This window comes from Anomaloglossus baeobatrachus, chromosome 1 (assembly GCF_048569485.1).
Source record: "Anomaloglossus baeobatrachus isolate aAnoBae1 chromosome 1, aAnoBae1.hap1, whole genome shotgun sequence".
Lineage (NCBI taxonomy): Eukaryota > Metazoa > Chordata > Amphibia > Anura > Aromobatidae > Anomaloglossus > Anomaloglossus baeobatrachus.
This window is the reverse complement of record NC_134353.1, coordinates 501,664,487-501,681,644: the sequence shown is the minus strand read 5'-3', so window position 1 is coordinate 501,681,644 and position 17,158 is coordinate 501,664,487. Positions and strand designations below refer to the sequence as shown.

Genomic DNA, 17,158 nt, shown 5'->3' with positions numbered 1-17,158 from the left:
TATTGCTTAATACCGTATTTTTCGGTCCATAAGACACACTTTTTGTAGGGAAAGTGGGGGTGCGCATCTTATAGTCCAGATGTACCTCGCTTGCTGATTGGCAGACAGCGGTGGTGCGGGTTACAGGAGGCAGAAGCAGGCTCCAGCAGTGGTTAGAGTTAACATGTGTGCCCGCTATTAAAGACAATGCATATTCGCTGAAGGCACATCCATAATCCCATCCACCTCTCTGCACTAAAGCTGCTATTAAAGAAAATTAATATTTAGTGCTTCCCACGCCCATAGTCCATTGCACGCGGAGCAGTGAATATTCATTTGGGTATAGCCGACAGCTGAAGTCGGTGTGTGACTTGGGGCGCTGCGCTGCTTACATACTGAAGTCAGTTGTCTGCATCAGAAGGGTATACCGCTCATTGGGGGAGAGGAAGGAAGGTGAGTAGAATTATTTATTTGTTAATGTGTGTGGCTTTGCGGGTGGAATATATATACCAAGATGTGGCCATGATGGGGGACATATATACCAGGATGAGGGACATATAGATAAGAATTGGGATCATATATACCAGGATGAGGAACATATATTCCAGGATGGGGACATATACAGTCAGGGCCAGAAATATTTGGACAGTGACACAAGTTTTGTTATTTTAGCTGTTTACAAAAACATGTTCAGAAATACAATTATATATATAATATGGGCTGAAAGTGCACACTCCCAGCTGCAATATGAGTTTTCACATCCAAATCGGAGAAAGGGTTTAGGAATCATAGCTCTGTAATGCATAGCCTCCTCTTTTTCAAGGGACCAAAAGTAATTGGACAAGGGACTCTAAGGGCTGCAATTAACTCTGAAGGCGTCTCCCTCGTTAACCTGTAATCAATGAAGTAGTTAAAAGGTCTGGGGTTGATTACAGGTGTGTGGTTTTGCATTTGGAAGCTGTTGCTGTGACCAGACAACATGCGGTCTAAGGAACTCTCAATTGAGGTGAAGCAGAACATCCTGAGGCTGAAAAAAAGAAAAAATCCATCAGAGAGATAGCAGACATGCTTGGAGTAGCAAAATCAACAGTCGGGTACATTCTGAAAAAAAAGGAATTGACTGGTGAGCTTGGGAACTCAAAAAGGCCTGGGCGTCCACGGATGACAACAGTGGTGGATGATCGCCGCATACTTTCTTTGGTGAAGAAGAACCCATTCACAACATCAACTGAAGTCCAGAACACTCTCAGTGAAGTAGGTGTATCTGTCTCTAAGTCAACAGTAAACAGAAGACTCCATGAAAGTAAATACAAAGGGTTCACATCTAGATGCAAACCATTCATCAATTCCAAAAATAGACAGGCCAGAGTTACATTTGCCTAAAAACACCTCATGAAGCCAGCTCAGTTCTGGAAAAGTATTCTATGGACAGATGAGACAAAGATCAACCTGTACCAGAATGATGGGAAGAAAAAAGTTTGGAGAAGAAAGGGAACGGCACATGATCCAAGGCACACCACATCCTCTGTAAAACATGGTGGAGGCAACGTGATTGCATGGGCATGCATGGCTTTCAATGGCACTGGGTCACTTGTGTTTATTTATGACATAACAGCAGACAAGAGTAGCCGGATGAATTCTGAAGTGTACCGGAATATACTTTCAGCCCAGATTCAGCCAAATGCCGCAAAGTTGATCGGACGGCGCTTCATAGTACAGATGGACAATGACTCCAAGCATACAGCCAAAGCTACCAAGGGGTTCATGAGTGCAAAAAAGTGGAACATTCTGCAATGGCCAAGTCAATCACCAGATCTTAACCCAATTGAGCATGCATTTCACTTGCTCAAATCCAGACTTAAGACAGAAAGACCCACAAACAAGCAAGACCTGAAGGCTGCGGCTGTAAAGGCCTGGCACAGCATTAAGAAGGAGGAAACCCAGAATTTGGTGATGTCCATGGGTTCCAGACTTAAGGCAGTGATTGCCTCCAAAGGATTCGCAACAAAATGTTGAAAATAAAAATATTTTGTTTGGGTTTGATTTATTTGTCCAATTACTTTTGACCTCCTAAAATGTGGAGTGTTTGTAAAGAAATGTGTACAATTCCTACAATTTCTATCAGATATTTTTGTTCAAACCTTCAAATTAAACGTTACAATCTGCACTTGAATTCTGTTGTAGAGGTTTCATTTCAAATCCAATGTGGTGGCATGCAGAGCCCAACTCGCGAAAATTGGGTCACTGTCCAAATATTTCTGGACCTAACTGTATACCAGGATGGGCATCATATATACTAGGATGGGCATCATATATACCAGAATGAAGGAAATATATCTCAGGGTGGGGAATATATACACAAGGATGAGGGACATATGTACCAGGATGTGGATCATATATACCAGGATGGGGGGCATATGTACCAGGATGGGAATCTTAAATACCAGGATGGGGAACATATACATAAGGATGGAGACCAGAATGAGGGGCATATACACCAGAATGGGGGACATATATACCAGGAGAGGGAACAAATATACCGAGATGGGGAACATATATACTGGGATGAGGGACATATATACCGAGATGGAGGACATACAATATATACATGGAAGGGGCCCTCGATGGCTGACATTAGTATGAAATTGGAGGACATTACCCCATAACAGGGTCAGCAGCAGATACCCCGCATAACAGTGCATCATGACTTTTTTTTCCTTATTTTCCTCCTCTAAAACTGAGGTGCCCGCTACATCATATAGTCCAAAAATATGGTATTTTGCATCTTTGTTTGTGGGCCAAAACCAAGAGTGGGTCCAAAGAAGAGAAACAAATCTTATCATGATACTTTTGTTTTGTATTTTTAGATTTTTTTTGTTCTATACATCAATGTGTATGTCGTTGAGGTTTAGTTGAACATACAAACTGCATCTTGAAATTGTTTAGTGGCTTCTATACCAATTAGACGGATTGCAGTGTTTGTATGATTGCTGATATGATTAGATACAAGCTTAGATAAGTGTTCAATAGTAGACATTAGTGGGATATCCTGATTTAGATGGACCGCTTTATTATTTTTATTAAATCTGAACAGCCAGCAATGTACTGAAATACACACAAGCTGCAGAAACAAAAGCATTCAAAATGATTGATTAAACGTAATTAAAGATGTCTTCTTTTCATGATGTATGCAATAAAATAAAAATTCATTAATTCATTGTAGTCATTGTATACAAATGTCTTTCAAAGTGACAGACTACTTTGTGAATCAAGATCTAGTGTATGGGATATGCTAATAAAAAATTTACACAACCAGGTGATCTCACTATGGGTGAAAAGTCGCCATTTTTGTCTACTCCTTGCCCAATACCCTATATACAGGTGCATCTCAATAAATTAGAATATCACCAAAAAGTTAATTTATTTCAGTAATTCAATACAAAAAGGGAAACGCATATATTATATAGACATTACACACAGAGTGATCTATTTCAAGTGCTTATTTCTGTTAATGTTGAGGATTATGGCTTACAGCCAATGAAAACCCAAAAGTCATTATCTCAGAAAATTGGAATAATTACCACAAAACACCTGCAAAGCCTTCCTAAGCATTTAAAATGGTCTCTTAGTCTGGTTCAGTAGGCTACACAATCATGGGGAAGACTGCTGACTTGACAGATGTCCAGAAGACAGTCATTGACACACTCCACAAGGAGGGTAGGCCACAAAAGGTCATTGCTAAAGAAGCTGGCTGTTCACAGAGTGCTGTATCCAAGCATATTAATGGAAAGTTGAGTGGAGAAAAAGTGTGGTAGAAAAAGGTGCACAAGCAACCTGGATAACTGCAGCCTTGATAGGATTGTTAAGAAAAGCGCATTCAAAAGTATGGGGGAGATTCAAAAGGAGAGGACTGCTGCTGGAGTCAGTGCTTTAAGAGCCATCACAGACATATCCAGGACATGGGCTACAATGGTTACATTCATTGTGTCAAGCCACGCATGACCAATAGATAACGCCAGAGGCATCTTACCTGGGCCAAGGAGAAAAAGAACTGGACTGTTGCTTAGTAGTCCAAGGTGTTGTTTTCAGATTAAAGTAAATCTTGCATTTCATTTGGAAATCAAGGTCCCAGAGTCTGGAGGAAGAGTGGAGAGGCCACAATCCAAGCTGCTTGAGGTCTAGTGTGAAGTTTCTACAATCAGTGATGGTTTGGGGAGCCAGGTCATATTCTGGTGTAGATCCACTGTATTTAATCAAGACCAAAGTCAGTGCAGCCGTCTACCAGGAACTTTTAGAGCACTTCATGCTTCCCTTGGCAGTCAAGCTTTTTGGAGATGGAAATTTCATTTTCCAGCAGGACTTGGCATCGGTCCACACTGCCAAAAGTACCAATACCTGGTTTAATAACCACAGTATCACTGTGCTTCATTGGCCAGCAATCTCGCCTGACCTAAACCCCATAGAGAATCTATGGGGTATTGACAAGAGGAAGAGGAGAGATACCAGACCCAACAATGCAGAGAAGCTGAAGGCTGCTATCAAAGCAACCTGGGCTTCCATAACTCCTCAGCAGTACCACAGGCTGATCGCCTCCATGCCACGCCACATTGATGCAGTAATTCATGCAAAAGGAGACCCGACCAGGTATTGAGTGCATTTACTGTACATACTTTTCAGTAGGCCAACGTTTCTGAGTTTAAAATAATTTTTTCAGTTTGTCTTAAATAATATTCTAATTTTCTGAGATAATGACTTTTGGGTTTTCATTGGCTGTAAGCCATAATCATCAACATTAACAGAGATAAACACTTGAAACACATCACTCTGTTTGTAATGATTCTATATAATATACGAGTCTCCCTTTTTGTATTGAATTACTGAAATAAATTAATTTTTTGATGATATTCTAATTTATTGAGATGCTCGTGTACATCACCTTTGCTATTGAAGGTGATATCTGTAGATATAGGACATTTTGAAATATCCAATAGTGTGAATAACTAGGGCATAAGATATAATAAAGTAATATAAAAGCAAAGTATTCATTACCTTTACAACTACACAAGAGGGAGTTTTTCCTTTTTTTGTGTTTATTTCATGCTTAAAAAGACACTTTTCATCTGTAAAAGAATTAGAACTGTGCAATACGAATTTACCAGTGCAAACAACTCTTCTTTTGTGCTGGATGTCTTTTTGTTTGTAAGAAATCATGAAAAATACACATTATCCGCTATGTAATTATTACTGTGATGGAACATGATCTTACAAGATCTCAGGACACAGTTAAAGCAAATTACTCCTATTAAATTGGACCTCATTCCAAAATACCCTTTTTGCTCTTCGCAATAATTCATTTCTTTTTTTTAAGGTTCTAAACGGCATAGGTAGCATCCATCTTAATTAGTCGGCACATTCCTGCGAAGTAAAGCAATTATCTGAGGCTCAAAGTAATATAGTTGGAGACTATTGGTATTAGAGTCTTTCAACATGTGATGTGTCCTTAGGATGATTTAATGTTCATATGTATGTTGCAGTGAGTTAATAGTGTGTAAAATACTGATTTAAACCTAATAATAAAGAAAGTCATTTCTTGGAATAGCGACCAAAATAGATAGAAACTAAAAGAAACCTATAAAACCTAAATGTACCATTTTAATTTTTAGATTTTTGGAATTTAAAGACTTTATAAATCTAACAATATGTTTGCAGATTTAAGGTACGCTCACATTAATGTATAAAAACAGGTCCGATTCTCATCCAGAAAAACGGTATGATTTTTTTTCTTACTTGTCATCCGTGTGCTGTCCATATACTATCCGTTTTTTTTTGTTTTTTTTATATTATTCATTTACAATCATTTACCGGACCATTTACAGTGTCCTACCCTACAGGATGGTAATGTATCCGGATGCGACTGGGAGCGTTCTGTGTGTCATCCGATTTTTTTTCTTGCACGCATAGACTTGAATAGGTGAGTCTCGTCTGACTTACGTGTCCACTCGCAACATGATCTGACTGTTTTCCTCAGGCCGAATATGGCTGAGAACAAAAACACAGATAAGTGCTGCCTTATTGAATAATATAGGTCCCAGTGCAATTTCTTTTTTCTCACATTGCACTTTTCAGAACTACACATTGGTGTGAGCGAGACCTTAGTAAAACAATATCTTGAAAAAAGAAAACGTATTCCTATTTGTACTTATGACTTTAGATACTTGATTATTTGCTCCGATATAAACATTACTGCATCTATTTATAACTAGTGGTGCCCAGTAGGAACAAAGTAGAAAAAAGGTTAAAATTCTTTATACACGTTTTCCAAGTTAAGCAAAAGTGTGACATGATAGCAATAACATCAGCAGTCACCGATTGTGTTTCCTGTCGTTTCGTCATCACCTGTCTAGACTTTACCGCTGAGCTTTGTTTACTTGGCTGCAGCAGTGACGATGGCCACATGTGAAACGCAGCTGTTTATAGAGTCAGTCACTGGCGGTTGCTGCCATGTGTACTAAATGGCACATTACCACTGCAGACAAATAAGCAGAGCCAAGCGGGGAGGACCTGAAGCGCGAGTCTGAAGTGATGGGGGTTTGTGAGTATACAATTTTCTATCATTTCACAACATTCACTGCCTTTAGACATATTTTTTTTAACTTGGAAAGCCCCCTTTAAGTCATGAATTAGGGTACATGCACACGTTCCATAGACACTGTGTCCTAGACAAATTATCAGTCCTCCTGCAGAGACACCAGTGTTCCCCAGAATTCAGAGAATTCAGTGGTCCTTGCCCATGATCAGGGATCTGGAATGCTGCGGATTTTCGCTATGTTCTACTCGTGTCTATGCATGAATTGATGTGCTGCGACTCAAGAAGCTGCATGTCAGTTTACACTGTGTAGAAAAGAAGCACAGTGGGCATGGGATTTCTATAAACTCCCTCCACTGTGCTACTACTGTGCAATGCAGTGTTTTGGATGCAGCAAAAACACTGTATCCAAAACGCTGCAAACACTGATCATGTTGACACTCCCTTATCTATAGCATAATTCTCAAACTCTGTTCTCTATTTCTGACACTATTTATTGTTTATCATAAATGATGTGACTGGTGCTTGATAATAATGCCTTTGGTTGATAATGAAGACTGGGGTCAATACATTAACATCTGCCCCATGACCTTTGCAACCGAATTGTTGTTGTTGTTCCATTGCATCTTTTTTTTTTAATTAAACTATGTAGTCTAATCCTGAAACCATAGTCTCTTCTATCAGTACCCTACTTCTTACTAACCTTTGGAACATTTGTCAGTAAGAAAATGATGATAGAGGTATGAGAATGCAGGATCAGACTATAAAAAGTTTTTGGTTGGGCGCTATTGCAGCAGGAGAGCACATGACGGATATGCTTTCTATTAGTACTTCTCGTTATATAATTTATGACGTTTTTCAATGCTTTGTTAGAACAGCATTCTGATTTATCATGCGCTATTTCTGATCAGTCATTACAACACTATTAAATTGTCTTTTTGATATATGCTATTGTATAAGTAACCACCTGTAATGCTTGTGTTGTCAGCTTTTTGTCAGTAGTTACTCTTTGGTGTGGCACCAATGTATGTGAATTTGTCATTGTATTGTTTGATTCATTTTTTTTGTTTGTGTATTGCTTATTGCTACAGTCTACAAAAAGTTTAATTATTGTCTTCTATTACGTATGAAGCAACACGAGTCTCTATTGTAGCTGTAATGACAAACAGTTTTTCAGTAGAATTGGGTCAAAAATGTGGTTGCCATTTTGAACATAACTTTAACCAATTAGGATCATATTTGCTTTGGCAAGAGTTGTAAGCTCAGCTGAACAGTATATGAATCAAAAATGGCAGCACTTGAACTATTTAGCAAATCATTCTATCAGGCTCATTTATCAAAAGTGTCCAAGGTCACTTGTGACATGGGGAATCATTAGAGTTACATAATTGAGATTTTACCGTCGCTTTCATGCATTTCCCATCACTATGTAGCAGTAGCCTATATCTGTCCACATAAAAGCCAGGCGAGAATTAAAATGAACAACTTTGATGCAAATTTTTTGGATTGTGCAAATTATTTTGTTGCATTATCTCCGTGTTCGGCATCAGACGGCAGAAACAGATGCTGTGTTATTACAGTGATACCTCTATCAGTAGCTGTATAACTATGCACGTAGCACACAATCCACAGAGGAAAGTACTAATTACAAAGGTAATTTCACTAATTACACATTATCTGTAGTGCTTTAGTCAGTCTTATTGTAGTTCTATAGGCTCAATAACTCGAATTTACTAAGGTGGGGATAATTCCCTTTTGGCACCTAATTATATGATATGGTGAACTGTTCTGAGTCCTTACAACACATATGTAAATTGTTACTTGAAAACAGACCTACATTCAAAATATGATACATTGGTCTGCACAATTGCCAATTTTTTAAAGGGTAGTTCTCCCATATTTATTATTGGCCACATCAATATTATGTTCAGAGACATTGTTTCTCTCAAATACCTTGTGTTGCCAATAGTGCCTGTGAGCGGTGCTATTGTGGTTCACTCTTCCCCATCGCCTAACCCCCGGGCTCCATGACCTCAGGAATCTGGTGATGTCACATCAACTTCCTGTTTACCTGACATTATCACAGCCGGTCCCACTCTCTGTGAGGGACTGGGCTGTGGACGGGATTTCACTGCACAGCCCAGCATCACAGCACATCACCTCCCTGCTCACTCCCCTTTCACTGCAGAGCGTGCAAGCAGGAGGGATGCTGGGCTGTGATGAGCGGTGAAACTGACGTGACATCACTGGATCCCTGAGGTTACGGAGACCGGGGGTCACGCAATGGGGAAGAGCGGTCTGCAATACCGTCACTCACAGGCACTATTGGCAGCACAAGGTATCTGAGAGAAACCTTGTTTCTCAACATAATATCGTTATGGCCAATAATGAATATGGTGAACTACTTCTTTAATCATATTGAATTCTTGTTGGATGAATACCATATAGTCATGCAGAAAATAGATTATAAGTCAGGCAGAACCTTGGAAAAGCTTGAATATTTTCAACATCTAACAGATAAAGTATAACTCATCTGTAGAGATGCACTTGCTGGATTGTTATAAATCTGTGACATCATACAATGTATTGTCTATGAATTTTGACCAATTTAATGCTGTGTTAAGCATCTATGAAAAACATACAACTGTGTCTACAGTATTTCCTTAGCTGTAAACTTTCAGTATGAAAAACATTTGAGTTAAATACCGTGAAAAAATCTGTGAGCCCACTTAGTCTAGAAGTATGGACAACACCAATAGGCTGTAAGCCAGACACCGTGCATCACACATACCTGTGTGACTAACGCCCTATACAAGCTTTTTGTGTGCAATTTTATCACCAAGCAATCACCCCCTCCATGGAGTGGCAGTGTGTGAGTGGTTGCTCCATCAGTCTTTTGCCCCTGTTGCCTCCATCTTTATTAAGCGGTTTTGCTGCATCCTGTGAGTGCATTTGTTTATGTGGCCTGAACAGGTAAACATTGTTGCCCTTTCTTGCTGTGAATGTTTTGGGGTTTAATTTTTACACAATTTATGTGTTAATGTGTCTCTGCAAGACAGTGCATCGCAGAGTGGGGGAACCTTAAAACCTATGGTGTATTCACCCCCGTTTCCAGGCAGGAAAAACATAGGGGATATCTAGCCTGGATTTCTCTAGCTCATATTTGAGTTGTGGCGCCTATATGTCATCTCTAGGCCAGCACTGCTAAACATCCAGCTATACCCAATCACGTGTTTCCTTTGTATCTTCACCCTATATGACATTTGTCAGCTTCTAGCTGAGGAGGCATATGGCTTTTAAGGCGTTAATTAATTGCTATCTTTAATTCAAATTGAATAAAGTATTTTGTTTTTAGAGGTTTATGTTGGTCTTTAGACCGCTATTTGCCTGCAAAGATTAGTCACAGACTGCTGCTCCCGTCGATACAATGACTTCATCAACAGAGTGGAGGCTTCTTTTCCACTCTGTTCTGTAGATGAGGCGGGAAAGACAACATCATGCTGATTGATAGCCGGCTCTCCTCCACCTTACTGTCAATCAGTGTAACTTAGGTTGTCCCACCCTGTCTACAGAGCAGAGGAGATGAGAAGCCACCTTTCTGTTGACGTGAGTTCAGTGGAAGCAGCTGAATAGCCAGCAGGACTGGTCTATGACTAATCTGTGCTGGTGAAGACTGGCACCAAGTACAACAGGCAGGTAGGTAGCAACTACCTGTTAGGGCTTAGGCACTTTTTTTTAAACCCTGGGCATACCCTTTAATTGCTAAGCAATAAGTATAGTATTTCTGAACTTTGTTGTTATTCTCTTTATTAAAATATTTTTTTTTTTTTTGCAGGAATTCAGGAATCTCCAATACCAAACGGCCATTCACTACCAGGAAGAGACTTTCTCCGAAAACAAATGCGAGGGGACCTCTTTACTCAACAACAGCTAGAAGTGTTGGATCGAGTATTTGAGAGGCAACATTACACCGATATTTTTACAACTAGTGAACCCATTAAACCTGAACAGGTATTATATTAAATTTAATCATACTTGTTATATTGTTTTCATTTTTGATTGAGTGTGAAAACAAGGTAAATAACAAATGACAAGATCTGTAAATGTTTTAACGTTATTAAATTACAAAGGAAGCTAACAAGAAAGCTATGAGGCTGCCATATGAAAAACAAGACAGTAAATTGAAAAGGCAAATGTGTTCTTTAAGTTCGAAACAATACTATATCAAAATATATTTTCACAGGAAGATAAAATTAATGATGTTTGTCTTCGATGCCCCTCAATGGTTTGTTAAGAATTTTTTTCATAAATAGGTGATTATTTTAGCTTCTTATTTGTAATTTATATAAATGTTTGTTTATATTTTAACTTATTAACTTAAAATTTTATTGTAACTATTTGTTGAATATCGTATGATCTCAGATTGTATCCCATTGGCAATATTAAGTATTAGCAAACATTTAAAGGGAAATTGTCATGTCACCAAATGCTATTAACCTGCAGGAGTGGGATCAATCTTCATATTAATAGCATTCTAAAGTTGTGTGACCACTGCTCTAAAAACCCAGCTCCTTGAAGGAAATTACTTTATACCTTTCGGCAGGCTCCAGCTGCTTTCAGTCATAGAAACGTGTAACCATGTGTAATAGAATGATATACTGCTGATCCAGCTGTCAATAAGTGCTGGGGATGTAGTTACAGATGATGCTCACTTAGTAATAAGCAGTGACTGTAGCTATGCTGGCCGCTGCTCTATGACTGAAAGCTGGAGGCTGCCAGGAGGAATAACGTTAATTTCCTCCCGGTAGCCAGGCTTTCAGTGTGGTGACTGGGTAGCTTTAAAATGCTGCTAACCTGCAGATTATCCCATATCTGCAGCGTTTGGGGACATGATAGGCCCCCTTTAAGATATTCACTCTCTATGAGGCATCTTGTACCATGGTGCAGATAATTATATACATATATATATATATATATATATATATATATATATAATTCTATTTATTTTTTATTGTAGCATGTTTAGAAAGGATGATTAATAAATGTATGGTACAACTAAAACACTACAAAAGATGAGTGTAAAAGAAGGAAATATTATTTTTTGCATTTTCATTATTTCTCTCCCTTCTTCCAAGAGCCATAACATTTATTTCGTCTGTTGTCACAGCCATATGAGTATTTGTATTTTGAGAGACGAGCTATTATTTTGAATGGTGTAATTCGTTTTAATGGAATGAATGTACTGAGATGTTCTGGAAATCAGGATTTAAAAATCCTAGGGAGGTGAAATAGTGAAAAAGATGCAATTGTTTGCATTGTTTATTGGGTTTGTTTGTATGGTGTTCATCGTACAGTAAGAATGACTAGGCAACATGATTTTCTAGGTTAGTTCAGTCCTATTAATTCCAAACATGTATAGAACCTGTGTGAAGACTTGTCTTTTGCATGGCGACGGGATGTTCTTATTTTTACCATTTGGGGGTATAAATAAAAACTGTGTTTTATTACATCCCAAAAAAGGGTAAATAAGGTGTATTGATTTTATTTCTCCTTATGGAGTTTATTACAAGGGAAAATAACCTTATATTTTAATAGTAGTTTTATAGTTTAGCTTTAATTTTTTTTAATTTCTTTATTTTTAAAAGAGTAAAAGGGGAAAATGATTTAAAATTTTATATATTCTTCTAATTTTTTTTTTATTTCTTTACCTTTAAGTCCCCTTAGGGATCTTGAATCTTCTATTGTTGGTTCACTTGCTCTTTATACTGCAATACTACAGTATATGGAAAAAGTGACGTCCTTTGAACCTTAGCTGCAGGCCACGAAATGACCATGATGGCATCCAAGGAAGTCTTTATCGGACCCATAGCTTTCATGACAGCCCATTGGCACCCCGTGATATTGCATTGCATGGGCAATTTGGAGCTAGTTCATTAAAATAATGCTGTCATAGATTGAATGCTTTGCCCAACCTCAAATATTTTAGAAATGTAGTGAACTATAGAAGGTATAGGTGCATGATATGAGAAGAAGGATTAGTATTTTTGAGAAAGTTACTCTTTTCTGTTTGGATTTGTTAGTTTTTTAATCTTAATCCTGAGCAACCTATTCATAATTCAACCCCAGTAAATGATATAGCTACGTTTTCTAGTTTTACCATAGTTTTCTTTCTTCTACATTGTCTTGCTATCTTTTGCACAGACAGTCTTCCCAGTTTTGCATTCAATATTGCTCTCCATAGAACATCCACACACCTGAATAATGTTTTCCAGCCATTCTATTTAACTGTTTCCCAAATCCACTGTTTTTGCAGTTCTCTGTTTAAGCAAAATGGAAGAATTAATGGTTAAATGTTTCCCATTTATTGCAACATCAATATATCTTGTTAAGCGGAACCATGAGATTAACAACTTGATTTGTTCCTAGGAGAGATCACCGACATGGATTAAATTGATAAATTTACAAGCGGGCTTGCATTTAAAACCCACTTGAAAATTATCCTGTGTTATTTTGGTTGAAGAAGTGTTACATGGAAAAAAATTGCTTAAAATTGACCTTTTTCTGAAACAATTTAAATGGAATGACAATTTTTTTACAATTAGGACTTGATGATGTGGAAAACATTTTCTCTTTAATTTTAGAAATTATTTAAACCATTAGGAAGTAATTTTGGATACAATTACAGTGCAATAGATACAATCCACTATTGCGGAGTCACAGATTGTATTACGTGACCCTTTTTAGCCTTCTAAAGCTATGTTCACATCTGCATTAGACCTCTCTTCTGCAGATTCTGCCACATTATTGACATAACATATATTCATTAATATGGTATGCCATAAAAAATCTTTAATAGAGCGTTGTGCAATTTTAAGTATATGTATACTACCTAAGTTTCAAGTAAATATGAGGTTACAGCTAACCAAAATGACTGACACCACATATCAAACAATTGCAGTATTATTTTCAGGATATCCTGCTCCTATGAGCACTGTTAGGAAAATATCAGAAACCTTTTACCGTCATATTTCTAAGCTCTCACAGTTAACTACTTATCCCCAAAAAAAGTGAGATGTCTTTACAAAATAGCACATCTTTACAAAATCATAAAGACCATGTATGATCACTAATATACTATTAATTTGGTGCTTCAAGTAATTAATTCACTAACTAGTAAGCCTGATTGTATGGATTAGTCATGGTAGCATTGGTCTATGTACAACGGCGGACACAGACAGGATAGGGACTCTGTGCCAGAACAGTATATGGGCCCTTTGCAGTCAAACAGCTCATGAAAATGCACATTTCTACCTGTTATAGAGGTAGAAATGGGCCCCCCAACCTCTCGGGCCCCTGTGGCTTTGCACATGTTGCAGCAATGATATGTCCACCTTTGTCTGTGTATTGATGAGTGTAATTTATCCTATTGTACATTCTTATAAGATACATTCACAACATGCAGACTTTTTATGAACTCAGCAAATAAGGACTAGAAACTGTGTCTGCACTTCAAGTAGAAGAAGCCTTCATTATTAAATCATGCATTGCTCCAGCTACAAACAGTCTTTTCAAGCATGCTTGAAAATTGTTGAAGGGCTTACTCAGTGTCCATATTTGCTGTATGGAGGGTGTAATGACCTGGGCTCCGAACATATTGGGGAACACATCTGGCAGCGGGATCGAGACACACACGAGAACTTTGTCACTTAAACAATTCAGGTGATTTATTCACATCCTCATAAACCACGCAGTGTAACGGGCCACAGTCACTCTACCACAGGACAACAATGTCTCACTGTCGGTTTAAACCACCGATTGTCCATACAGTTCATTCTCTGGCATCAGCCAGTCCACATCCCCTTTTCTCAGGGTGTTACCTGTCAGTCGCTTTATAGATTTCTACGTCTGCCTTCATCCAGGTTTGACCTCCAGGGACACTCTCTCACTGGGCTAACTAACCAGGTCCTCGGACCACCTCCATTCGACGGTACCTGCTTTCAGGTCCAGAGCCACAGTAGACTCTGCAGCTCCCTGGACTCTCAGAGCCCTTTACTGTCTAAGCATGCACATGAACTCCTGACCATGTGCTTTCAGCATGATGGCTCCCACCTACTCACAGCGATCATGTGACAAACGACAGCTCCATTAAATCCCATGAGACACACCTACATATGGGAGGTATGTGCATGGTCAGTCCCGCCCATCACTTCTGACCATTCCATGAACCCAACCCTGAATGTGTATAATAATCCTCATGGAACTACAAGTCCCAGAGAAACATTCCGGGTTCATATCGCAGAGGATTTCTGCCTCTGCGACACATACCGGCCATTTACCACATTGTCCGTTGCATCCTTACAAGGGAAAATAAGCACCAAGTGTTAAAGAAGCCCTTATATTAACTTTCTTTTTCTATAAACCTATGTAAATGTTAGTGTACTATCAGTGGATTAATATACTCATCTACCACCATCTTCTCCAGTATCCAGCACCATTCTGCTTCTCTTCTCAGTGATGTCACTGCTATCCAGACTTTCTTGGTCACACTGTGCTCTGCGTGACTTGGAAATGGATTTTATAATGTAAGCCTATTAAGCGTCACAACAAAGTTCCATAGGCATGTATTTTACTGGACAGTTTGGAAAAAGTCATGGATGGGGCACAGCATGTGAAAGAAGGTGCTCTCGTCAGATGAGACCAAAGCCGAAGTTTTAGGGCTAAATGTAAAATCCTATATGTGGTGGAAAACTAACACTGCACATCACCCTGAAAGCACCACCCCCACCATCAAACATGGTGGTGGCAGCATCATGCTGTGGGGATGCTTTTCTTCAGCAGGGACAGGGAAGCTGGACAGAAGTTGAAGGGAAGATGGATTAAGCTGGAGATAAACCTGTTGGAGGCTTCAAATGACTTGAGACTGGGGTGTAGGTTCCCCTTCCAGCAGAACAATGACCCTAAACATATTTCCAGAGCTACAGTGGAATAGTTTAGATCAGAGCATATTCATGTGTGTAAATGGTCCAGTAACAGTCCAGACACTCTCCATCCAATCTGACTGAGCTAGAGCTATTTTGCAAAAAGCAACAGGCAAAAATTTCAGCCTCTAGATGTATAAAACCAGTAGAGACACATGTGCCTCAACAAATTTTCAGGATTAATTGCAGCAAAAGGTGGTCCTACAAGCTATTGACTCTGGGAGGATGAATACAAATTTGTCACAATTTTCTGATTTAGATTTTTAAATGTTTAGAAAATCATGCATAATTTCCTTTACATTTCATAAATTCTTGCTCCCTTGTGTTTGAAATCATATAAAATCCATAAAATACATTTAACTTTGTGGGTGTATTGTGAACAAAATGTGGAAAAGTTCATGGGGTATGAATACTTTTTCAAGACACTGTAATGTGTAAATCACAGTGTGATTCTGAGAGTCTGAAGATTGGTGACATCATTGAGAAACAGACTGGTGCTTGATACTAGTGGTAGATAAATATATTAACCCACTGATCATACACTACATACACATACAGTGCCTACAAGTAGTATTCAACCCCCTGCAGATTTAGCAGGTTTGATAAGATGCAAATAAGTTAGAGCCTGCAAACTTCAAACAAGAGCAGGATATATTAACAGATGCATAAATCTTACAAACCAACAAGTTATGTTGCTCAGTTAAATTTTAATAAATTTTCAACATAAAAGTGTGGGTCAATTATTATTCAACCCCTAGGTTTAATATTTTGTGGAATAACCCTTGTTTGCAATTACAGCTAATAATCATCTTTTATAAGACCTGATCAGGCTGGCACAGGTCTCTGGAGTTATCTTGGCCCACTCCTCCATGCAGATCTTCTCCAAGTTATCTAGGTTCTTTGGGTGTCTCATGTGGACTTTAATCTTGAGCTCCTTCCACAAGTTTTCAATTGGGTTAAGGTCAGGAGACTGACTAGGCCACTGCAACACCTTGATTTTTTCCCTCTTGAACCAGGCCTTGGTTTTCTTGGCTGTGTGCTTTGGGTCGTTGTCTTGTTGGAAGATGAAATGACGACCCATCTTAAGATCCTTGATGGAGGAGTGGAGGTTCTTGGCCAAAATCTCCAGGTAGGCCATGCTATCCATCTTCCAATGGATGCGGACCAGATGGCCAGGCCCCTTGGCTGAGAAACAGCTCCACAGCATGATGCTGCCACCACCATGCTTGACTGTAGGGATGGTATTCTTGGGGTCGTATGCAGTGCCATCCAGTCTCCAAACGTCACGTGTGTGGTTGGCACCAAAGATCTCGATCTTGGTCTCATCAGACCAGAGAACCTTGAACCAGTCTGTCTCAGAGTCCTCCAAGTGATCATGAGCAAACTGTAGACGAGCCTTGACATGACGCTTTGAAAGTAAAGGTACCTTACGGGCTCGTCTGGAACGGAGACCATTGCGGTGGAGTACGTTACTTATGGTATTGACTGAAACCAATGTCCCCACTGCCATGAGATCTTCCCGGAGCTCCTTCCTTGTTGTCCTTGGGTTAGCCTTGACTCTTCGGACAAGCCTGGCCTTGGCACGGGTGGAAACTTTCAAAGGCTGTCCAGACCG

General features: G+C 39.1%; 1 protein-coding gene across 2 annotated transcripts in view; it reads left to right on the top strand.

The window, feature by feature from the left end:
- Window positions 1–17,158, top strand: part of PAX5 (paired box 5) — a 385,612-nt gene that overhangs the window by 140,613 nt on the left and 227,841 nt on the right. For both annotated transcript variants that reach the window (XM_075315770.1, XM_075315760.1), the window contains exon 6: window positions 10,401–10,576. In XM_075315770.1, the coding sequence (XP_075171885.1) occupies window positions 10,401–10,576 (176 nt within the window). The remainder of the gene's footprint in view (window positions 1–10,400; window positions 10,577–17,158) is intronic.